This window comes from Diadema setosum, chromosome 14, assembly GCF_964275005.1.
Source record: "Diadema setosum chromosome 14, eeDiaSeto1, whole genome shotgun sequence".
Lineage (NCBI taxonomy): Eukaryota > Metazoa > Echinodermata > Echinoidea > Diadematoida > Diadematidae > Diadema > Diadema setosum.
This window is the reverse complement of record NC_092698.1, coordinates 28378551-28403783: the sequence shown is the minus strand read 5'-3', so window position 1 is coordinate 28403783 and position 25233 is coordinate 28378551. Positions and strand designations below refer to the sequence as shown.

Sequence of the window (25233 nt, the reverse complement as noted above, 5' to 3'; positions counted from 1 at the left end):
CGCTCCTTAAGTGTACCGTACCGTACTGTACCGAGCCAAAAGTGGACCACTTCCAGATGTGCTCCAAAAGCGTACCAAAGCTTACCAAAAGTTCGTTGTAAAGCATGCACATACGTCACAATGCAAAGACTTCATTCTCTTTGTTTGGGACAGCTGTAAGTAGTTAAAGCGACAGGTGAATGACATTCTTGTTACAAACAAGCGTGACCTTTTCTAAAAATACCTCATGAGGTACGCTTTCTCCACAGAGTGCTCGAACGCTCCAAAACTGGCACAGTTCGGTACTGTACACTTTGGTTCAGTTCGCTTTTGGTTCGCTTTAGAGCGCTCGAACGCACCCATAGTCCATACTGCACTGCAACTGAAGAAAGGCGTACTGTAAAACCAGAAACATTCACAGCATGAAACTTTTGCGATTTGCCACTAGCATTGCAATACATTGTGTAGACAAATACTTTCACATGCATATAATACTTTTGCAAATCTTGGCTCCTCGTGAAATTCACAAAAGTCTCATGCACGCGAATTTTTTTTTTTTTTTTTTTTTTTGTCTTACAGTTTGGGCAAAATAAGTTTGACAGTAGGATACCGAATTCGCCGGCAATAAGGCCGCAGAGCTGGATAATCTCTATACCCTGACTTTGGTGATGAAAAACTGGAAAAAAAAAATTCGTAAGGGGTTTTGTTCTGATCAAAATTTCATTACTTCTCTTTATTATATTGCTGAGAAATTTTGTTATTTCTCTATCTTTTCATGAATTTTATAACAATTAGTTATGTTTGTTTGATACTATTTTTTTTCCTTTTAATGCGAACTTTGTGTCAGAATTATGAATCAGCACCAGTGACAGTGCAGTGATAAGTAGGAAATGGAAAAAAAAAATGTTGTCATTTGACTGCAGAACATATTGTCTGTAAGATTGATTGATTCAGTGGTTGATATCGCGTTGGTCATTGGCACATTGCATAGTGCCATACATGATTATGCGTATTGGTTAAGCAGGTGATTTTCTGAGTTGGAAAGACAATACTTTGCTTGTGCCGGCGTATAGGCCTGCCTCACCCTGACTTGTGCGGCCTCATCGCCTGTGAATATGGTAAATGTGTTACTATTTTATGCAAAAGTCTAAGACAAGTCCCTAAACATATTCCCCTTCCTGCTTGTACACCTCATTTCATAAGTGGCTACATTTTTTGTGGCCATTTTAGAGAGCTGTTGCCAAATATTAACTCTGAATGGGTACTAGTACCGTACGTTTTTGTCTTGCTGGCATAGCGAAAGCAAGACAGTGTAGGCATAATATTTCCGTTGCCAGCGTTGTCAACAAATTGATGTACTCACTCTAACTTTCTACAGTCTTGAATTATGACCACCAAACTTGCACCACAGGTACATAACCTATCATGTTGATTATGTTTGAATAGTGGTGAAGTCTGGTAAGGTCAAAGGTCAAAAGGTCAATGAACTTGCCCTGATAAGCACTGTTCTCACAGTATTTGGTGTACTCATGCACATCAAGTTAATGACTATTTTTTTAATCAAGTCTGAAAGCAAGGTACGAATCTTGGTTTTTTTCGTACAACTGCATAGCGGAAGTGAGACATATGCATCACTTTTTCATTGTCGTCGTCAGTGTTGTCAACTATTTGGTGTATTCTCAATAACTTTCAACATATTTGAGCTATGACACTTTTAATGGGTGAATTCTGATGAAGTCAAAGGTCAAAAGATCAATGAACTTTTCCAAGATAAGCACTTAATTCACTGTATTGGGATGTACACAATTACTTTTCACAGCTTTGACCTATAACTACCAAACTCACATCACAGGTACATAACCTAAAGATGCTGGTCAAATTTGAAAATGGGTGAAGTCCGACAAGTTCAAAGGTTAAACTGTCAATTAATTTCTTTAATAAGCATTCTACACATAGTATTGTGGTGTACTCTCAATAACTTTCTACATTTTTGAGCTATGCTGACCAAATTCATACCACAGGTACATGTACATAACCTGAAAATGCTGTCAAGTCTGAATATGGGTAAAGCAGGGTTGTACACTAAACACTTCTTTGTCTACTGGTCCGACCTGTCTCTGCTGGACCAGAAGATACCCAAATTTCCATTGTTACTGATCAGAACCTAAAATTTATTGGTCCTTCAAGTTCATAAAATTCTTCCATTGAGACTTTGATTAACATTGATTAATGCGATGCTTATGTAATAGTTTGCAATTTTCATTCACTTGCAATAAAAAGATTTACTAGTCCTGGTCATTTTTTTTTTTTTTTTTTTGACTGGCCCCAACAATGCAGTTTTTAGCTCACCTGAGCCAAAGGCTCAAATGAGCTATTGCGATCACCCTTCGTCCGGCGTTTGTCGTGCGTCGTGCATAAACTTTTTACATTTTCATCTTCTTCTTGAAAACCCCAGGACCGATTTTCATCAAACTTAGCAGGTAGCATCCCTAGGAACTCAATTTGTTAAAATGGGCACCATGCCCCACCCAGGGGGCCCCCAGGGGGGCCCAAACCCCCCAAAATTAAGGAATCTGTAAAAATCTTCTTCTCTAGAACCAGAAGTGATAGAGCTAAGTTACTACTATGAGTTAGTACATTGATGACTGTAGTTTCAAGTTTGTTCGTGGTAGGATCAGGGGTGCCCCCCTTGGGACCCAGGGGAGGGGGGTGAGGAGGGGTCCTAATGGGGCCTAAATTGTACATTTTTATCTTCTTCTTTAGAACCCCATGACCCATTTTCGCCAAACTTGGCAGGTAGCATCCCTAAGGGGTTAGGATCTCAATTTGTTAAAATGGGCACCATGCCCCACCCAGGGGCCCCCGGGGGGGGGGGGCCCAAACCCCCAAAATGAAGGAATCTTTAAAAATCTTCTCTAGAATCAGAAGTTATAGAGCTAAGATAATACTATGAGTGAGTACATTAATGACTGTAGTTTTGAGTTTGTTCATAGAAGATCCAGGGGTGCCCCTCTTGGGGGGCAGGGGTGGGGGGGGGGGGGGTTGGGAAGGTCCAAATGGGGGGCCTGAATTGTACATTTTCATCTTCCTGAAAACCTCATGATGGATTTTCATCAAACTTGGCAGGTAGCATCCCTAGGGGGTCAGGATCTAAATTTATCAAAATGGGCACCATGCCCCACCCAGAGGGCCCCAGGGGGCCCCAAACCGCAATAATTAAGGAATCTTTAAAAATTTGGGCCCTTATTGTACATTTTCATCTTCTACTTGAGAATGCCTGGTCAAATTTTGGTAGAGCTGTGATTAATTTTAATAGATTAGTGACTGCGTGAAAGGTGAACTTGCGATACTCAGGTGAGCGCTAGACCCGCGGGTCTCTTGTTTGTTTTGTTTTGTTTTTACTGGTCATGTTTGACCAGTAAATTTGACATTTCCTGAAAAGTCACTGGCGCGACAATGATTTTTCTAGTCTAGAACCATTGGAACGACATGAGTGTTAAGCGTTGGGTAAAGTCCAACAAGTTCAATGGTCAAATGGTCAATTAACTTTACCAGATGAGCACTGTAAAGATAGTATTGTGGTGTACTCTCAATAACCTTCCAGAGCTTTGAGCTACAATGTATGATCACCAAATTCATACTACAGGCACATCACGTAAGATGCCGGTCAAGTTCAAATATAGGAGAATTTCGACAAGGTCAAAAGGTCAATGAAGTATATCTGATGAGCACTGTACACATTGTATTGTGGTGTACTCTCAACAACTTTCTACAGCTTTGAGCTGTGACCACCAAATTCATACCACAGGTACCTCATGCCAAAATAACAATGAACTATGACCACAAAACTTACACAACAGGTATATCACCTGAAGATGTTGGTCAAGTTTGAATATTGGTGAAGTTGGACACAGTCAAAAGTCAAAAGGTCAATGAACTTATATTGAAAAATTTTGTAATTACAAATTGCGATATGTGGCTGAGACACTGCTTGGCATTTGCCTTTTGGTTTTCATGTTGGGTAGTATGTATCTCGTGATTACACTGCTCCCTAGCTATGATTATGGTAGTGCAGGCCTTGAATTACCCGGGCGGCAAAAGGCAATTTGCCACAATGCCCTATCTACTTGCCACGATGCCTCTCTCAAAATTACCATGCTTACGGCAACTTGTTGCTGACCCCTCTTTTTGGTTTGCCGTGATGCCCTTTCATGCGAAACACAGCTTGTTGATGATGAGCTATGCGTGAGAGAAAAATTTATTACACCATCATTTTTACAATTCTAATTCTGTCGCAACAGTATGAATTCACAGTGGGAAAAAATAATGGGTAAAAAATGACAAATGCACATTGCATTATGTGTCATGTCATCTGTACTCGGCTGGGATATCGATGCAATGCGTACGCACTGTATGTAGAAAGCGCTGAATAGAATAGTGTGCGCACACGCAATTTGCTGCTTGCGTACTGTATACACTGAACGGAAATTCGCGTGCGTGAATCCTGCCGCCTACGGACCGTAGGATGTTTACATTGATCGCCATGGTATCCCCGGTGTGTGGCCGGCCGGCTGGGGAGCGCGAGTAGCTACACACTATAGCCAGTTTCCAGCCACATACTAGAACCCTATTTCGTTTTGAGGCGGGGTAGAAGGCGTTCAGTTGTACAATGTCTGCTTCTTTTTCTCTTCTTCTTCTTCATCCGCTTTTCCCTTGCCTCCCAAGTATGAAATGACTTTTAGAGTGTTGTGTGTTTTTTAAACGTTGTTGCATCATTTTTCTGCAAGTAAGAGGTGAGTTTCTGTTCATGTGTTGATGTGCACTGCAGTACCAGTAGTGCAGGTGAAAAGCGTTCAAACTTTCTTTCCTGTGACTCGATATATTTCTAGGCCTATTAAGGAGATCTCATATAACAGAATACTTATAACAAACTACAGTTATTTTCCCGGTCCAAATGAATTAATTTCCTTTGTTTTGTATCGTTTATTGACTGCTGATCCCAAGGATCTCGTCGCAATACCAAGTTTCTACCATACATTTATTTTCTCATAGCTTTCGGTGCTGCGAACTTCTGCTAGGGCCTACTTATTGTTTTATTTCTGTCATTTCTCATGCCTCGTTTGGTACGATTTCTTCCGTTTAATATCACTTTATCCGTTCCCTTTATACTTTGAAGTATTTAAACTGTTACGACCAAAATCACTCTGAGAATGATCGCACAAAAGAAACAATCAACTAATGTTCAGGCAGTTTATTAACAGTGATATTGTGGGTACAGACTCGTAATCGGTTTTCACATCAGTACAATAATGATCAATAAAACAATTATAAATGGGTAGTGAAATCACTTACAGCCAAATTTGAAAGCAAGTAATCCTTTGACAGTGTCCAGATACGATGTTCGATGCACTGATGAATGATCCTTGACGCACCGATGAATGGTTCCTCCGACGTAACTCCAAAGGCACCGGTTGCAATAATCCACAGTATAAATCCGGGGTAAAATCCACGATAGATGTCCACAGCAAAACGTGTAGAATCCAAACGTTATGACGACCACGTCCAATTGATGCGTTGAATGATGATTCACTTTATAATGTCCAGCAAGGAATCCAGCCCGTCACAGCTTTGCCGTAATAATGTCCGTTGACACTAAAATATGGAGACTCTCTCCAATGTAGGCAAATTAATTCTCTGCAGGCAAAATGTCTCCCAGGCCTTATCTCCACAAACACAGTTTGTATAGCAGGTCAGCAGGTAACACAGGACTGACTATAACAAGTCGCTTCAGAGCCAGAAGTGACGTAACTCTCAGAGCAGAGGTGTTGGATACTCTCCCTATCTCAGAATTTCTCCAGCTTATATACTCTCCATTCACCCCTTTCTAGTACATTCTGTAATTTTCTCCAACCTGGGGCCACATACCTGAACATACTAGCAAGTCCAAATTCCAGGAATCCTGGATGACTCACTGCCTAATATGTGCATAACATCATTGCCAAAATTAACTACCAATCACATCGGGCTACAAGGGCAGTGCCTCACTCAGCCAGCACTTCCTAGAACTTTCTGGAATGGGTGAAATCATTCTAGATTGAATGAGCTATAATGTATTTCCTGTCACATGCATACATGTACTGTAACTACATTGTATACCACATAGAAAATTCTCCACTGATCTGGTCAGCCTGTATGTACTATATCTATATCATATAGAATGTTCTCCATTAATCTGGTCACCCTGTGTACATACACATTAAACAACCATGCATACAGCCTTGATACATGTACATAACTACTTGTGTGTACATTTGTGACACCATCCCCCATGGGAAAAAGAAAGCCTTGCCGTAGCAAGGGTTTCTTTTACCTTCACAATTTCTAATTGTTATTTACAACAAATGTGAGGTACAATCCAAGTCAAGTAACAATAATCACATACTATCACATGCCTTTTGAGTAGCTGCATTCATTCCATGTTCTCTTTTTCATGGATACCATTTACATTGATATTGCTTGGATTCTCGGAGCTTATACAATCATGTCAAACTGTTTTGCATACATTAATGGATATGCTAAACACATACAATGTACACTGTAAATGATATGCGGTGAAAACTTTTCACCTTTGATACTCTCTTCATGTTACACTCTTGACAAAGCGTCAGCAATTACATTATTTTTGCCTGCCACATGTTTGATTTTGAGAGCATATGGCTGCGTCATCATGCTCCATCTGAACAGTCTATTGTTCTTCATTTTGAACCGGTCTAAAAAGACCAAGGGGTTGTGGTCAGTATAGACCGTGATCTCCCCTTTGCTATTTGTCAAGTACACTTCATATTGCTGGAGGGCAAGGATGAGACTGAGAGCCTCCTTCTCGATAGTTGAGTATTTCTTTTGGTATGCGTTCAACTTTTTGGAAAAGTAGCTAACCGGTCGTTCAGTGCCTTCTTCATCTTCTTGGAGCAAAACCGCTCCCACTCCTACATCACTAGCATCGATTGCCACTTTGAATGGCTTTTGGAAGTCAGGAGCTGCCAGAACAGGCTCATTAGCAAGGACTGCTTTTAGTTTCTCGAAGGCCCTTTGACACTCATCAGTCCAGGTGTACTTTGCCTTACCCTTCAGCAGGTTTGTTAGGGGGGTGACTACAGTGCTGAAATTTGGCACAAATTTCCTGTAGAAACCAGCCATGCCCAGGAATCTGAGCAACTCCTTCTTGGATTGGGGGATGGGAAAGCCTAGTATAGCTTCTACCTTGGCTTCTCTTGGCAATACCTGTCCCTGACCGACTACATGCCCGAGATACACCACTTTGGCCTTTGCAAATTCACTCTTTGCCAGATTAATCACCAATCCGGCCTCCCTGAGTCGATCAAAGAGTTGCCACAAGTGTGTAATGTGCTCTTCCCACGTGTCACTATACACTAGGATGTCATCAATGTATACTACACAGTTGTCAAGTCCGGCAATGATTTGGTTTGTCAGCCGTTGGAAGGTGGCCGGAGCATTTTTCATGCCGAATGGCATTACTTTGCATTGGAACAAGCCATCTGGTGTGGCAAAGGCAGAAATCTCCCTGGCTCTGTCGGTCAAGGGCACTTGCCAGTATCCCTTTAGAAGGTCTATTTTACTGACATATGCAGAATTTCCGACCCTGTCAATGCAGTCTTCTAGTCTGGGAATGGGGAAAGAATCTGTTTTCGTCACGGCGTTTACCTTTCGGTAATCTATACAGAATCTTTGAGACCCATCCGGTTTGGGCACCATGACGATTGGGGAGCTCCAACTGCTTTTACTCGGTTCTATTATGTCATTGTCTAACATGTACTGAACCTCTTCCCGTACTTTTTGCAGTTTGCTCGGGTTTAGTCTGTAAGGGTTTTGCTTGATAGGGTCAGCATCTCCTACATCAACATCATGTACAGCCAGAGGGGTGCAGCCTGGTTTATCTTTACACAATTCTTTGTACTCATGTAACAGACTAGTCACATGTTTCCTCTGATCTTCAGGTAGGTAGTTCAGTGCCTCATCTACTTTCCCTAACATCTCTGAGTTAGACAACCTGGCACTAGAGGGCGCACTTCCATTCTCATCTTGGGCTTCTCCCTCTTCATCTACTACTTCTTCTACCACCTGAGCTACACCTACAGGCTGACTAGCCTTTCTCTCATAGTACTCTTTCAGCATGTTTACATGACACACCCTCTGATCTTTTCGTCTGTCTGGCGTACTGATCACATAGTTCACATCATTGAGTTTCTTTTTGACACAGTATGGGCCACTGAACTTGGCTTTCAGTGGTTCACCTTGTATGGGCAGCAGTACAAGAACTTTGTCACCTGGTTTGAAGGTTCGGGCTTTGGCATTTTTGTCTGCCTTTCTCTTCATTGAGTCTTGTGACACTTTCAAGTGTTCCCTAGCTACCTCACAAGCCTTTGAAAGCCTTTCACGAAACTTTGACACATAGTCAAGTAGGTGGACCTCATCATCCTCATTCATGAATTTCTCTTTGATGAGCTTCAGTGGGCCCCTAACTTCATGACCGTACACCAACTCAAATGGGCTGAAACCCGTCGACTCATTTGGGGAGTCCCTCGTTGCGAATAGCAGGAAAGGGATGCCCTTATCCCAATCCTCGGGATACTCCTCACAAAATGCCCTAATCATCGTCTTTAGGGTCTGGTGGTAGCGCTCCAACGCACCTTGGGATTGGGGATGATAAGCTGACGACTTCAGCTGCTTCACACCCAAACGATACATCACCTCTTGAAATATGCCTGACATGAAATTTGACCCTTGGTCAGACTGCACTTCCTTGGGCAACCCATACCTAGTGAAAAACTGCACTAGAGCATCTACCACAGTCTTGGCAGTGATATTTCTCAATGGGATAGCCTCTGGAAACCGTGTAGACATATCCATGATTGTCAAGAGGTACTTATGACCCGACCTAGTCCTAGGCAAAGGTCCAACACAGTCAACTAGAACCCGACTGAATGGTTCTTCAAATGCAGGTATCGGAATCAATGGCGCTGGCTTCACTGAGTGCTGTGGTTTACCAGCCACCTGACATGTGTGACAAGACTTGCAAAAGTCAGCCACATCCACATTCAACCCTGGCCAATAGAAATGCCTCATGATCCGATCCTTTGTCTTTCTGACGCCTAAATGGCCGCCAACAGGTAGCTCGTGAGCAATCCTCAAGATCTCACCGCGGTAACAGGGAGGGACAACAACTTGACGGACCACCGTCCAATCCTCATCAGCTGGCCTATGGGGAGGTCTCCACTTCCTCATCAAAATGCCATCTTTGACATAATAGCACTCAGGGACCTTTTCAGCCTCAGCCTCAGAACACGCCGTCTGAGACAAGCCTTTCAACTCAGAGTCTGCCTGCTGTGCTTCAACCAAGGAAGACTTGCTAAACAGCCCATCACTGTTAGCCTCGGAGCCTAATACAGCAACCCCATCATTCAAATCCTTGAAAAAGGTTTCTGCCAACCAAACACCGGAATTCTCCTCCACATCAACAGAATCCGCATCATCTTGAACAGCTCTCCGAGCCTGAGACCTAGTCACAACACAATCTGGGAAAATCCCAGGAAACTCCTCCTGCAACTGCTCAGTTTCAGCAACCACCACTGGTTTATCCGAAACAACTGGAGACGCAACCACCTTGTCCCCAGCCAAGTCATTCCCCAACAAGAAGTCAATGCCTACCATGGGCAACTCAGGAACAACTCCAACAGTGACAGGACCAGAAACTAGGTCACACTTCAAATCCACTCTATACAGTGGAACTGACATATAACTGCCATCAACAGTCTGAATCAAGACTTTTGCATTCACTGCACTATCTGGTGGAAAAGTCATACCACCATCCACCATCAACGACTGAGAGGCCCCCGTATCCCGCAGGATGACTACTGGTTTACCTGCCTCACCAGAAGTACATGGGGTCACCTCACCATCAAACAAAAAGCTACGATAGCTCTCATCCACCTGCTTCAGCCTATCTTTGAATTTGGGAGATTGACTTTCAATGGCCTGTGTTTCACTGAACGGGACACTATTTTCGGGTAGGACACTTTTTGACATGACAAATCCCATGTCCTTCTTTGTTTTGTTTTGCAACTTCCAACACTGTGACTTTACATGCCCTGTCTTGTTACAGTGAAAACATTTGATAACATTTGCACTTGTACTGGACCCTTTGTCAGATTGCTGCTTTGGTGCCGATGAAGTTTCAGAACTCGTGCCTTTTTCAGAACCAGCATTCTTTGGATTGCTCGACTGATTTTTGTCTCTCTTATTTCCAGAGAAATTCCTGAAAGGTGGTCTGTTGTCATTTCTGTGGGTCAGCTCATACTCATCAGCCATCAAGGCTGCTTTATGCAAACTTGTCACTTTGTGATCATCCAAATGCGACCTAACACTGAAAGCAACACTCTTTTTGAATTCTTCCAAGAGAACAACCTCACGTAGGTTATCAAAATCCTGATCCACTTTCAGGGACCTGTACCACCTATCAAACATCATTTCTTTTTCACGAGCAAACTCAACATGTGTCTGGCCTGGTTTGCGGTACGAATTTCTGAACTTATGTCTGTACGCCTCTGGCACCAACTCATAAGCATTCAACACTGCCTTCTTGACTGTAGCATAGTCACGTGATTGCTCTTCAGAGAGAGATGAGTACACATCGGCAGCTTTGCCGACAAACACACTTTGAAGGAGCAAGGGCCAAAATTCCTGTGGCCAGTTCAAACTGTTAGCCACTTTCTCAAATGACACAAAATATGCATCAACTCTGTTTTCTTCAAACTTTGGCACCAATCGAATGTTCTTGGCCAAATCAAATTCAGAGGGAGCCCTTTCACGATTTCCAATAGTCTGTGCATGAGCCAATTCCATCTCACGCAATTTCAGTTGTTGCTCCATTTCCCTCTCAATTTTCTTCTCTTCAATTTCAAGTTTCTTCATTTCCAGTTCTTTTTGTTCCTTCTCCCTCTCTCTTTCCCTTTCTCTTTCTTTTTCCCTTTCCTTCATTTCCATTTCTCTAGCCCTTTGCTCTCTTTCTATTTCTAATCTCATCTTCTCTTTCTCCAATTCTAATTCCCTTGCTCTTTCTCTCTCCTTCATTTCCAATTTAGCAAGCTCAAGCCGTGTTTGATCTGAAATTTGAGCTTGATCTGAATTGTCAATTTCTTCTTTGAGCTCCATGTGACCAGCTACTAAGTCAAGAATTTCTGCCTTTCTTACACCTTGTGGAACATCAACATTCAAATGCTGTGCAATAGCAGTCAAATCACATTTGCGTAACCTTTGCAAATCTTTGAGGGACAAATCTGTCCTCTGAACAAATGCCTGAACATCCATTGTACTGATTGACATTGTCACAATGTATTACACACAATGTACAATTGAACAATCAACTCACTGGTATTTTGTCTGTACCAATATTCTAGGTTCCGGAACGTTCCAAATTCTAAGTTTGGCTTTGAATTCACCTCCCGGACAAGCCCCCAATTTTGTTACGACCAAAATCACTCTGAGAATGATCGCACAAAAGAAACAATCAACTAATGTTCAGGCAGTTTATTAACAGTGATATTGTGGGTACAGACTCGTAATCGGTTTTCACATCAGTACAATAATGATCAATAAAACAATTATAAATGGGTAGTGAAATCACTTACAGCCAAATTTGAAAGCAAGTAATCCTTTGACAGTGTCCAGATACGATGTTCGATGCACTGATGAATGATCCTTGACGCACCGATGAATGGTTCCTCCGACGTAACTCCAAAGGCACCGGTTGCAATAATCCACAGTATAAATCCGGGGTAAAATCCACGATAGATGTCCACAGCAAAACGTGTAGAATCCAAACGTTATGACGACCACGTCCAATTGATGCGTTGAATGATGATTCACTTTATAATGTCCAGCAAGGAATCCAGCCCGTCACAGCTTTGCCGTAATAATGTCCGTTGACACTAAAATATGGAGACTCTCTCCAATGTAGGCAAATTAATTCTCTGCAGGCAAAATGTCTCCCAGGCCTTATCTCCACAAACACAGTTTGTATAGCAGGTCAGCAGGTAACACAGGACTGACTATAACAAGTCGCTTCAGAGCCAGAAGTGACGTAACTCTCAGAGCAGAGGTGTTGGATACTCTCCCTATCTCAGAATTTCTCCAGCTTATATACTCTCCATTCACCCCTTTCTAGTACATTCTGTAATTTTCTCCAACCTGGGGCCACATACCTGAACATACTAGCAAGTCCAAATTCCAGGAATCCTGGATGACTCACTGCCTAATATGTGCATAACATCATTGCCAAAATTAACTACCAATCACATCGGGCTACAAGGGCAGTGCCTCACTCAGCCAGCACTTCCTAGAACTTTCTGGAATGGGTGAAATCATTCTAGATTGAATGAGCTATAATGTATTTCCTGTCACATGCATACATGTACTGTAACTACATTGTATACCACATAGAAAATTCTCCACTGATCTGGTCAGCCTGTATGTACTATATCTATATCATATAGAATGTTCTCCATTAATCTGGTCACCCTGTGTACATACACATTAAACAACCATGCATACAGCCTTGATACATGTACATAACTACTTGTGTGTACATTTGTGACAAAACATAATTCTTTCATGTGTCTCGCACTGTACATGCATTTTCATAACGGCAATTTCTCTGCTTTGCTGCAATATTTCGAAGCAAGTTTGATCCCAGCCGCTTCGGTGTGCTGTGTGTTATCTTTTGTAATGTTTGTGTTGTTGTTGGGAGGTTGTTGTTACTTTGTATTTGTGATTTATTAGCTCACCTGAGCCAAAGGCTCAAGTGAGCTATTGCGATCGCCCTTCGTCCGGCGTCCGTCTTGCGTCGTCCGTTGTCCGTCGTCCGTCGTGCGTAAACTTTTTACATTTTCATCTTCTTCTTGAAAACCCCAAGACCGATTTTCATCAAACTTGGCAGGTAGCATCCCTAGGGGGTTAGGAACTCAATTTGTTAAAATGGGCACCATGCCCCACCCAGGGGGCCCCAGGGGGGCCCAAACCCCCCAAAATTAAGGAATCTGTAAAAATCTTCTTCTCTAGAACGAGAAGTGATAGAGCTAAGTTAATACTAGGAGTTAGTACATTGATGACTGTAGTTTCAAGTTTGTTCATGGCAGAATCAGGGGTGCCCCCCTTGGGACCCAGGGGAGGGGGGTGGGGAGGGGTCCTAATGGGGCCTAAATTATACATTTTCATCTTCTTCTTGAGAACCCCATGACCAATTTTCACCAAACTTGGCAGGTAGCATCCCTAGGGGGTTAGGATCTCAATTTGTTAAAATGGGCACCATGTCCCACCCAGGGGCCCCAGGGGGGCCCAAACCCCCCTAAATTAAGGAATCTGTAAAAATGTTCTTCTCTAGAACCAGAAGTGATAGAGCTAAGTTGATACTATGAGTGAGTACATTGATGACTGTAGTTTCAAGTTTGTCATGGCAGAATCAGGGGTGCCCCCCTTAGGACCCAGGGGAGAGGGGTCCTAATGGGGCCTAAATTATACATTTTCATCTTCTTCGTGAGAACCCCATGACCAATTTTCATCAAACTTGGCAGGTAGCATCCCTAGGGGGTTAGGATCTCAATTTGTTAAAATGGGCACCATGCCCCACCCAGGGGCCCGGGAAAGGGGGGGGGGGGGAACCCCCCAAAATGAAGGAATCTTTAAAAATCTTCTCTAGAATCAGAAGTTATAGAGCTGAGATAATACTATGAGTGAGTACATTAATGACTGTAGTTTCAAGTTTGTTCATAGCAAATCCAGGGGTGCCCCTCTTGGGGGCAGGGGGGGGGGGGGAGTGGGGAAGGTCCAAATGGGGGCCTGAATTGTACATTTTCATCTTCTTCCTGAAAACCTCATGATGGATTTTCGTCAAACTTGGCAGGTAGCATCCCTAGGGGGTCAGGATCTCAATTTATCAAAATGGGCACCATGCCCCACCCAGAGGGCCCCAGGGGGCCCCCAATCCCCCCAAATTAAGGAATCTTAAAAAATTTGGGCCCGTATTGTACATTTTCATCTTCTACTTGAGAATGCCTAGTCAAATTTTAGTAGAGCTGTGATTAATTTAGATTAGTGACTGCGTGAAAGGTGAACTTGCGATACTCGGGTGAGCGCTAGACCCGCGGGTCTCTTGTTTTCCTATGCATTTATCTCGAGTGATGATGGTGATTGTGTTTCTAAATGTTGATAGGAAAAGGACAAAATGATCAGAGTTTTAACGATGCTGGTGTAAAAGACGGCTTGCTGTGAATGCTGAGTGTACTTGCCCTTCGTTTTATTTCATTTTCCCCTCTTATTCTTCTTTCCCCTCCCAAGAATGATAAAAAAGAAAATACATACACCTCACAACAAAAAGAACCACGTGCTAGCAACCTTCATAAAGTGAAATGTAAATGTTCATTACCAGCAAAGAATAAGGGGAAAACACAAATGACAGTAAATAGAAGCGAAGAGATTGTGTAGGCTTGACACCCCACCCCTCTCCCCATGTGGAAATTTCCACAAAAGCAGGTGCCAGATCCAGGTGCCAGATGAAAGAATGCGCGCACTGGAATAAACTGCGTGTAAATATCACAGAACTAGCTTACTGAATTAAAGGAATCATCGCAAAGATATCATGATTCTATAGCCTTTCTTTTGGCACATAGTAGGAAACATCGAACAGTCGAATATAGTGTACTTGATCAAATATCTTATATGTTCCCTGAACAATAAAAAGAAGCAAAAGAATTGATTAATTATTCGATTAAAAATGCAATCACAGAAATACATGAATACATCCACACACAGCTCGGCATTTTAACGATCATCGTTATGGCAGACTTTCCGATTCCAGTCAGGGGAAAAGAAATGGGAATACTTCGGAAAATGATGAAGTGTGTCGTATTGTTATGTTTAGAGCGTGTAGGCCTCATAAGTCGGTGAGTTTATTTCAAAATAGCAAAAAGAGGGAGATTGAAAAAATGCAAATTCTGATTGAAAAAATTTAATTTTGGAGCTGCTGAATACTAATTTGTGCTTCCAAACGTTGGCAGCTCTGTACTAAATGATCTTCCAGGTTTGATCTCAACCAGTGTTTTCTCTCCACCAACTGAACAGCTGTGCTTCAGTCAGAGTCCACTAAATCTACTGGACATGTACCTGTGAATGAAAACTGGTATTTCTCTCTTCTCTAAATGGACCATTTTTGTCATATTTCTTTCTTTCTTGAAAGACGTAATTAAATGTGGTCTACACTAAACTCAAACTGGGATGAGCCCTTACCATGTAAAGTACAGCAATGAATGATTGGAAATAATGTTCGCTAATGCGAAAGTTTGGAAGCCATTTCATTTTTTTTTTTTGGGGGGGGGGGAGGGGTTTGCCTTGGTGCCCTTTCAAATTTTGGGGTTTTGCCTTGGTGCCCCTCTGACTTGCCTTGTTGCCCTTAAAAAAAATATGGAGAGAGAGTGCCCCCAAAACCAAAAATTGCCTGTCCCTAAAACTGGCCAAATTCGAGGCCTGGTAGTGTATATATGCCATATATTTTGCAGGGTTTCATTTTTATGGATTTTGTGCATTGAGTGCTCTTCGCAAATTTAACTATGTGAGAAAATATCAACTTTGATCCCAACATGAATGCGATATGCACACATGCGTTTCTCTGTTCATTACTGTACTATGATCGTAAAGTTAACCACTAGCAAAATTGTTGGGAAGTCTCAATTTTGTGCAAAATTAGTCTCGCTGAATATATGGCATTGGTCATGGCATGGTCTATAAACTGTTCAGCTATTGAGGTCAGATGAGATTCATCTCAAGCTCGGGTTTAGTGTTAAAGGACAAGTTCACCTTCATTAACATAGGGATTGAGAGAATGTAGCAATTTTGTAGAACGCAGCATTGAAAGTTTGAGGAAAATCGGACAATCCGTTCAAAGTTATGAATTTTTGAAGTTTTTGTGCAGTCACTGCTGGATGAGAAGACTACTGCAGTGTATGATGTCACATGCGTACAACAATATAAGGAAAATAAAAAGTGAAATTCTTTTGAAAAAAGTACACATTCCCTTGACTCGTTACTGACATATGTTACGGGTAATATTATTCTCATTGCCCTTAGAAAGAGGCAAGTCAAGTGCTCTTTTATTATGCAAAAAAAGTGAAAATAATTAAAATATGTTGAATTTTCTTTATGCTCTTGTACTCATATGATATCACGAGTCTTAGTAGTCTCCTCATCCAGCGGTTCCAACAAAATTTTTTTCAAAATTCATAACTTTTGCATCGATTGTCCAATTTTCCTCAAACTTTCACTAATGTGTTCTACTAATATTGCTGCATTCTCTCAATCCTTATGTTTATGAAGGTAAACTTGTCCTTTAAGTATACGTAGTGATTTATTCAAATCCACAACAAACATAGGAAATGTTTATCAATTGCTTGCAAATCAACAAACATAATTGATGATATGTTCAGAAACACATTTCATGCACATTAAATTAGTGACTTTTTCTTTTAAAGTCTGAAAGCAAACACAAATTGCAAGTTTTGTCAGAACCTGCATAGCGAAAGCAGGACATCTAGGCGTCACCTTTTCTTCATCGTCGTCAGCATCAACTATTAGGTGTGCTGTCAATAACTTTGCACAGCCTTGAGCTGTGACCACGGAACTAACACCACTGGTCCTATACCTAAAAATGGCTGTCAAGTTTAAGTCTGACAAAGTCAAAGGTCAAAAAGTCAATGAACTTTCCCAACTAGGTACTTAACTCACTGTGTTGTGACCAGTGTACTCGAATGATTTTTTACAGCTTTGCGCTATGACCATCAAACTCACACCACAGGTAAAACACTCACAGATGCCTGTCAAATTTGTTAATGGGTGAAGTCTGACATGGTTAGAGGTCAAGGGCCAATGAACTTCATACATGATAATCTTTATATTCATAGTATTGTGGTATACTCAATAGTTTTTCACAGCTTTAAGCTCAGACTACCAAATTCACACCACAGGTACACCACATAAAGATACTGATCAAGTTTGAATATTGGTGATGAAGTCCACCAATGTCAAAAAACAAAAGGTCAATGAACTTACATAATGAAATATACTTACAGGTTGTGATGTGCAGGTGAGACATTGCTTGGTATAAATTGCTATCTTTGATACACATTTCTCAAAGTATGTTTGGCCAGTTGTCCTGTGTGTATTCTAATCAAGTTGTGCCTAATTCTGGGTGCACATTATAGGTAATGGGAATGGATTGATGTCAAAATGAAAATAAGGCAAGCAGAGCTTAGCTCGACCTTATAGTCATTTCATTTCCGTCATGGTGCTCGTTCAAAATATTTTTTGCATATAAACTATTTACGTATAAGCGAATTTGAGAGTTGCCTGTTTGATTGACAGACCCTGGGTTTTGTTACACAGCTGTTGTATGGAATATCGATTGCAGTTGTCGAGAAGGAGACTTGTTCATTGTCTGAACACTCAGTTAACATCTGAACAGGTTTATAAACCTGTTTCAGACCCATATGTATAAATTAGTTCTTTCGGAAGTCTGAAATCCCTCAATGTTGAAGCATGAACTTGCAAGGGGAAGGAAAAGTGTAATTTGGATGTCAGATCCAAGAGGTGTTCTGTGACTGCAAGTCTCGTAGTCCAGATGCTTGTGGGTACACTGGAGAATCTTTTAGCAGTTTTGACTTCAAATTGAACATATGAATTCAGACGGATTCAGCATCTAAGTGATTGAGAACATTTAGTTTACTTTTTGTTCTTCCAGCAAGCATTTTAAGGCCATCTAGGTATCACAATATTGAATCTACATTCATTCGATTTCTGGCTTGTGAAGATTTTCTAGGGGGAAGGTATGACATGAGAGAATTAAGTGAGGTAACATAAATCTCACAATCACTGGAACAATGGTTCTGATGGTCAAGAGTAATGAGAAAAAAAAAAGAAGAAGATAGCTGTATTAAAGTTGCCCTTTTGTGGTTAAGAGGACACTCCTGGCCACACTCGCTGAACTTGCCCAAGTTTAAGATTTTTTGTGTGAACCTGATGACTGTTCAGAAAAAAAAAAACCCACAAAAAACAAACAAACAAACAACCTGTAGCAGTTGCCCTTTGGGTCTTTTGCCTGGTGTACAATGCATGCAGTAATACAGACACCACGGACATGCACACATAGTAGACTGGTTTACAAACATAATATATTCAAATTTATGGATGTCTCTTCCATCCTGATGTAGTAACCAGCTATTCCATTAACCTTTCCCTCAAAAGCACTTTTCAATACTTGGGATTCAGTTTGCATACATCGATTTCTGCTATATCAGGCAGACCTCATTTAAGCTTTTAGGTTGTCCAGGAGAATCGTCAGGAAGGCATGCATAGAATTTGAATATACTGAACAAGTGGCACATTCAGGTTGACTTGTGTTCATTGCCTTTGTATAGCAAGTTTTAATGTTATTGCAACTGATTGACACAGTGCCTTACATTTGCGTAAAGTAAGCACCAAATTATTCAGCTTTTAGTTGTAGCCATGATGATTTGAAGCTTTGCTCTTTGCTTTCATCAGTTGGCTGGATGGTGGATTTTTTCTTTTGGTTGTCAAATAATGTGACAGGCACCATGCTTGTCAAGTTGTATGACAGTGTGATTTCAAGAATTTGTTGTACATTCTCATGTATGGACAGATTATGAGGATCCCCCCACTTCATGTAGTGCATTTTGCACGAATGTGGCAGAAAAACAACAACAAAACAGTCCAGAATCTTGACCACAGTTTCATGTGCAACATTTTATATGTAATGTGTGAACCAGTGGGTATACTGCATGGAATGTGTGTACATGTGTAGCACATGCATTGTAATTTTGCCAGGGCAAAGAGTTCTCTTTTCCTGATGTTGGTTCACTATGAAGCCATGCTCTTTATTGATGGCATATTAACAACAAAGTGTGCTATGCATAATGTGGGCAGTTACCTCACATAATTGATGTTTCATTTAGAATGCCAAATATTAATTGTTGTATACACTCAGCAATGACGTGATTCTCACAAGGCATTATAATTTTTTAGTTCGCACTGCTTATAATGAAAGTTATGAGAAGGTCAAACCCATCCTGCAGTGGGAGGAATGGGAAGCAGGGGGAAATTTTTAGAGTTCATTTCCGCCCTTGATTTGTAGTAATCCATTACTGATCCAGAGAAACTGGGCCCAGTGTGACTGAGCTGAAGCTAATTTATCCAAGCCTGTGGCCTTGAGTAGGATCAGGCATTCAGCAGCTTTTCATAATGTATTATTATTCTCATGCTGCGTGCACAGGGAACACTTCACCCATCGTGTAATTAATTGCAGTTTTATTGAAAAACGCTTCATACACATTCCTACACGAGTCTTGCCATAGTTGATCATCATCTCCTTTCACTGCTGTACACTGTTGAATTATTCGAGGATTTTCAACTCTTGCCTTTTTATACAAGTTTATGTGACGATGCGCTACCCCAAAAACATTTTCATAATGTTGTCAAGCCCATGTGCCACTTAGGAGAATGCTACTCAATATGTTAATTTTGATACTACTCTGTTTACCATTGCAACCGGCAATCATAGCACATGTAGATGATTGTAATGAATACTTAGTATCAGGAAGTGCTGTTGGTATTCATTCCCTTGTCCCTTGAGATTCCCTGGGGTAATGTAGCTGCCAAGTGTATAACAGTCAGGAAAGGTGCTTGAAGTTTGAACATCATTTTCAAGAAATGACATATCTGATTGCATGTCAGTAGCTCTTAAAATTGTATCATATATCACAAACTCTCCAGCATGAAGTAACAGATGATTGATGCTGTCACACCTCAGTTAATTTAGAAAACATACACATTACTATCGAATGTGATTTTCCCAAATCCTGTGTGTCAGTAATATCTAATGCTGTATTGGAATGTGATTTAAATTTCACTTTGCATATGATGTCATTTACACTTGTGTAAATTTGTGCACAGTATTAAAAAGCAGGATATTACTATTGCATCCCCCATAGACATTGCAGTTATGAGGATATCGTCTTGCGCATGGCAGAATGTTGTTAACCCTGTAGCAAAATCAAAATCAAAAATCAAACCCTATGCGCTCTCCCACAGCCTAGAAACAATCTGCCATGTGCTGGGAAGCGCATTACGACAATCTGCCATGCGCATGTCAATACTAAGATTTTTTGAATCAAATTGCAGTGTATGCAGCATATAAATCTCAAATATTCTCCCAACTAATTTTCTTTGTCATGCACTATGATACATGTGCATGAGAGTTGTCGGGATGTAGGAAGAAGTTACCATTTTTTAATGCTGGTGAAGTAGTTATGGGAGTTTGTTTTATGAAGATGAAATTATAAAAGTTGATGCAAAAACAGTAACTTGCTTGTACTTATGCACTAGAAATTTTCCCTGTGCTTTGAAGTAAAAAATTGTTGACCTTTACATTTAGAGATTGCAAATCTGGTTCTTGTTTCAGTCAGGCAGAAATTTTAGAAGTGTGTCAGCTCCATTGACATTTATTCATTTTTGGTTCAATTTCCTGGATTATATCACACAGTCCTGTTGCTTTTGTTTTTTTGTTTTTTTTTAAGGGGCATAGTCCCGGTAGTGTAGAGGGCGCTGTTGATGATACTGCCGATCGCCGTTAGCATTGATACGAAGATTACCGAAATTGAGCTGTCATCAAGAGTAAAGTGCGTAGGTGTTGCTAAGTAACGTTGCCTTCGTTGTCTTCTCTGCGCATCGCGCAGTCTGTAGTAATGCCAGGGTGCGTGCATATGTGCTTGTTATTATGACATCACAAAAGAAGTTTGCTAAAGCTGTCATCCCCCTCAGCCGAATCATGAGCCGAACTGGGATTGGACAACTGACTACAGTGGATCGGACTTCTTCGGACTCGGGGCAGTGGGCCAAAGCGTATGCGCTAAAGAGGAGTCGATAGCGTAGGTCTCTGTAGGAAACTTGCGCCGTGCGCCCGCGTACGCATTTGACTAAAACACCGGGACCATGCACATTTAAAGTAGTTTTGAAACATTTAATTTTAGTTTGTATATAAATTTATGTGCTTGTATTTGATTAAGGGTGTGTTTATGCTCAATTTGCAAAGGCAGGATCAGGGTTTTGGAATGCTGATTCAAAGCTCTATTTATGCTTACTTTTTTCAAGCTTGGGAGAGTGTTTGCAATTCTCGGTATCGCCAATATCTAGGTGTGTGCGCAGAGCAGGACTGTAGACAATGACAGGAAATATGAGTATTTATTTTATCTACAAATTGTTGACAAAATCGTATTGTATTGTAGTGAGCTCTTCTTGCATTAATGTGTGTCTGTACACACACTATACAATTCACCAATAGGGAGCTCGAGCTAAAAAACACAGCACCTGCAAATCGCACATTGCACAGTAATCGAAAGGGCGGCAGGCCTGGCTATCACAGGAACCAGAAGAGTGTTGAAATTACTTATTTATTTCACAATGTATGTACAGCTATATGTGATTTTGCGTTTATGCTTCCCCATGAAACATGAAAGGCAGAAATGCTACAACGCACCTTTTTGTGCGTTTTGAAACAACGTTTTAAAACGGCGTTTATCTCACAATGAGCACGGAAGCAATGGCATATTGCACTAATCACATTTCAAAATGCTGATTATTGCCCCCAAAAATTGAGCGTAAATGCACCCTCATATGTGGTTTATGCCTCCACCTACAGATGCAGTGGCTGTTTTCCTGTGAATTTTACTAAGAGATTGCATTGTTTTTCTTTTCTCTTCTCTTCCCATGTGCAGAAAAAAGCTCAGGAGGTCAGATTAATAGACCATGAAACAGTAACAACATTTCAAGAGCCACACATAGCATATGTAGATAGTATATGGAATGATTCAGGAATTCAAGAGTGCTACGACAGGAGGAGAGAATACCAGCTCACAGACTCAGCAAAATAGTAAGTACCTGGTAATTACTTTAATGTTTGCTTTTGACATCTGTAAAGTTTGTAAAACATTTGGACTGTAAAACATCAGGCACAAATACGTTTTTTCAGTTCTTCAGACAGAGATGACAACTGCTACTTTTCTTTGTGTCTGCCAAAAGTACTGCAGGTTTTGTCGAAAATGCTATTTTTCCTAAATTTGATTACTACACTTGTCTGTTGAAGGAAAAGTAATATTACTGTTTTACCACCAAAAATATGCCTTTGATACCTCTTTCCCTAATTTATGTGGTACGGTACTGTGAAAGTGGAAATTTCCGCACATTTCATGCAGCCAGAAACTACTAATAAAAGCGCAGAAATATTTTGGCTTGCTATATGTTCTGGTAATCAATGTGATTCCATGGAATTAAAAACATGCAAAACTCATCTTACCCGGCAGAGTGTGAAAAATTACTAAAGAGAAAATACTGCCTAAAAAGCAGAATGAAGTTACAGGGATGGTAAAGTATTGGTTTAGGTGAAAATTCAGCTTTTAACTTTTTACAGGATACTTAGAAACCACTTTATGAAATGTTATAGAGCACACAATTCTATGAAGAATTCAATGTTTATTTGATGAAAATCGGTTTAGAAATGGCTGAGATATCCAAAACAAAGTAAAACAAAGTCATCCCAATAAAAGATGGGTCCCACCCTTTGTTAGGGTCATTTTGTTTTTGATATCTCAGATATTTCAAAACCAATCTTCCTCAAACAAACATTGAATTCCTCTTAGAATTGTATGCTCATTCATATTTCATAAGAGGTTTCTCATTATCTCAAAAAAGCATCAAAAACTGTTGGAAATCTGAAGCCCCATTTCAACCGAAACTGTACATCCCTTCAACTCTTTGTTGATCCTAAATACCTATCACACTATGACTCGGATGTTCACAATATTATATGGTTTATGTTTACAACCTACTGGTAACTTGATAAAGAATTCCGGAGCAATGTGAACTCATAAGTTACTGAAATGAAATACAAAGTTGTTTTGAGCACAATGGAATAATATGTCGGCTTTATGTCCATGGTGGTGAAAGAATAGTTATTTTAGATTTTGCCAGCATTTAGAAGTTCAAAGACCCAGTAAGATCATGGTTTATAAACCATAATTTAGATATACTGTATGTCAAAAAAAAAAAAAATACAGTCAAACTTTCTGCAATAATAACTTTAAAAATAGTGAATCAATCCAAATGGAATTTCAAGGTATGAAACTATAACTTATTACCTACATTTTACGGAAAATCCCGTCCAATTTGCTTCAGTGGTTAAAGAGAAATTAGGATCTTTTATAGAGCATGTTAGGAATCCCTTCCCTCCCAGTTTTGCCAGTTATGTAAACAGCTTCAAGAGCATCTAAGTGCTGAACATGAAAAAAAACAGACCTATGACATGCTTTACCACGATCCTCATTTCTCTGTGACCACTTAACCAAATTGAATGTGGTTTTCCGCAAGATGTAGGTAAGAAGTTAGTTTCATTCCCTGAAAAAGCATTCAGATTGTTTAATCATTTTGAAAGTTATCAATGCAGAAATTTGCTTGTAATTTTTTTTTTTTTGGGACATGTTGTTTGCTAAATCTTGCTGTAAATAATGTATCATGCAAGCCCATTTATCAGCTCGTGTGGATCCACATGAGTTGAATTGTTTAAGTCCTTTAATGGTTACCATGTTTTCTGAAAAGTAAAAGTGTGCACGTTGTCTTGTGGGACAAGTGTAATCAACTACTATGTGCAGAAACATTTTTGTAATTTCTATACATTTTGGTGAGTAGCAATGGTTTATGTTGTATTCTTACATGTTGACAAGTTGCTCATGATGTTTTTGAAATGGTTTATTAAAAAGAAGCAAATGTATGTCTTCTTTTTTTTTGTGGCAGTCTTGCAAATCTTTTGACTGAGCTGAAAGTTTTAACAATAAATTGCGAGGGGCCTTTGAATATGTAGGAGTATTTTTTTAAAACAATGACCAGTATGATAACATCTGTTGGAACAACCATAACAAACTGGGGTGTATCACACATGCTGACTCAAGAAATGCAGAGGATAAGAAATAACTGTATGTGACTCTGCAACATGTGACATGTTGTGATCAAATTGCACGACGTGTGCAGTATTCACTGTATGGTGTAAAACCAGAAATATTTGCATAATAAAATTTTTGTGAATTGAAGCCGGCAGCCTTTTTAGTGGCATGAAATTTTCGCAGATTACCATTAGCATTCAATGCATACAGTGTAGACAATAACCTTTGCATTTATTTTAATTTCGCAAGTCTTGGTGGCTCACAAAATTCGCGAAAACGTCATGCATGCGAAAATTTCTGGTTTTACAGGTAAGCATGATTGACCCGAGAATGTGTTGCATGATTGCTACACTGACAGTGATGCAGATGTTACTTCATTAAAAAAAAAAAAAAAAAAAAATTATCCTAATATGGATTCAAAGAGTTCTATTGTAGCCCTGGGTCAGGTTACTGGTACATCAAACTCTGTTTTGTTTCTCAAATCTTGCACGACGAAAAATCTTCACACCAAATCTGATTTTAATTTCATAAATATGGCATACTGTAATATCTTCAGTCATTTTTTTCCATGAAATTTTCATATGATTCTAAACTTTTGTACAGAGATGTTTTATCATTTCAACTTTTATGGGATCTCTTGAAAGCTGTTCTGTATTTGAAAATTTTGTCGAAGAATATTTCAATCTTCAATTCTGTCCAGTATCTGTACAAAGTTTTAGAAATGAAAAAGAGGAAAGTTACGGGAAATATCTTTTTAGGTAAAGTTTGTGGAATTGCCAAATCAGATTCTCATTCACTACTAAGTTTTCAAAATCTCAAGGACTTTTTGAATTCAAATTGCTTTTGTAACAAACACTTGCAGCAAGTATTCAGACTTCCTGGAAGTAATTGCTGGATTGTGTTTGCTGAGCTGCGCTCAACAGAAGGGGGTGTGTCATTGTCATGCAGCCCCTGTTTTCTGTGTGTTATGTGTAGGAAGCCTATCAGACTGGGCCAATTTTACTCGAAGCTTGACATTGACCATTTAGCAATAAATTGAATAAAATCATGCAAGTGATCCAGTGTGCCTGCATGTGAAATTCATACGGCGAGAAAGCCTTGTCCCGATAAAACAGTCGCTGAAGCGTAT

The 25233-nt window shown here is 40.3% G+C and overlaps 1 protein-coding gene across 1 annotated transcript in view; it reads left to right on the top strand.

Annotated features, from left to right (window-relative positions):
• The window catches only part of LOC140238104 (guanine nucleotide-binding protein G(q) subunit alpha), a 70070-nt gene that overhangs the window by 23426 nt on the left and 21411 nt on the right, over positions 1 to 25233 (top strand). Inside the window, exon 3 of the mRNA XM_072318035.1 lies at positions 21888 to 22042. Within this exon, the coding sequence (XP_072174136.1) occupies positions 21888 to 22042 (155 nt within the window). The remainder of the gene's footprint in view (positions 1 to 21887; positions 22043 to 25233) is intronic.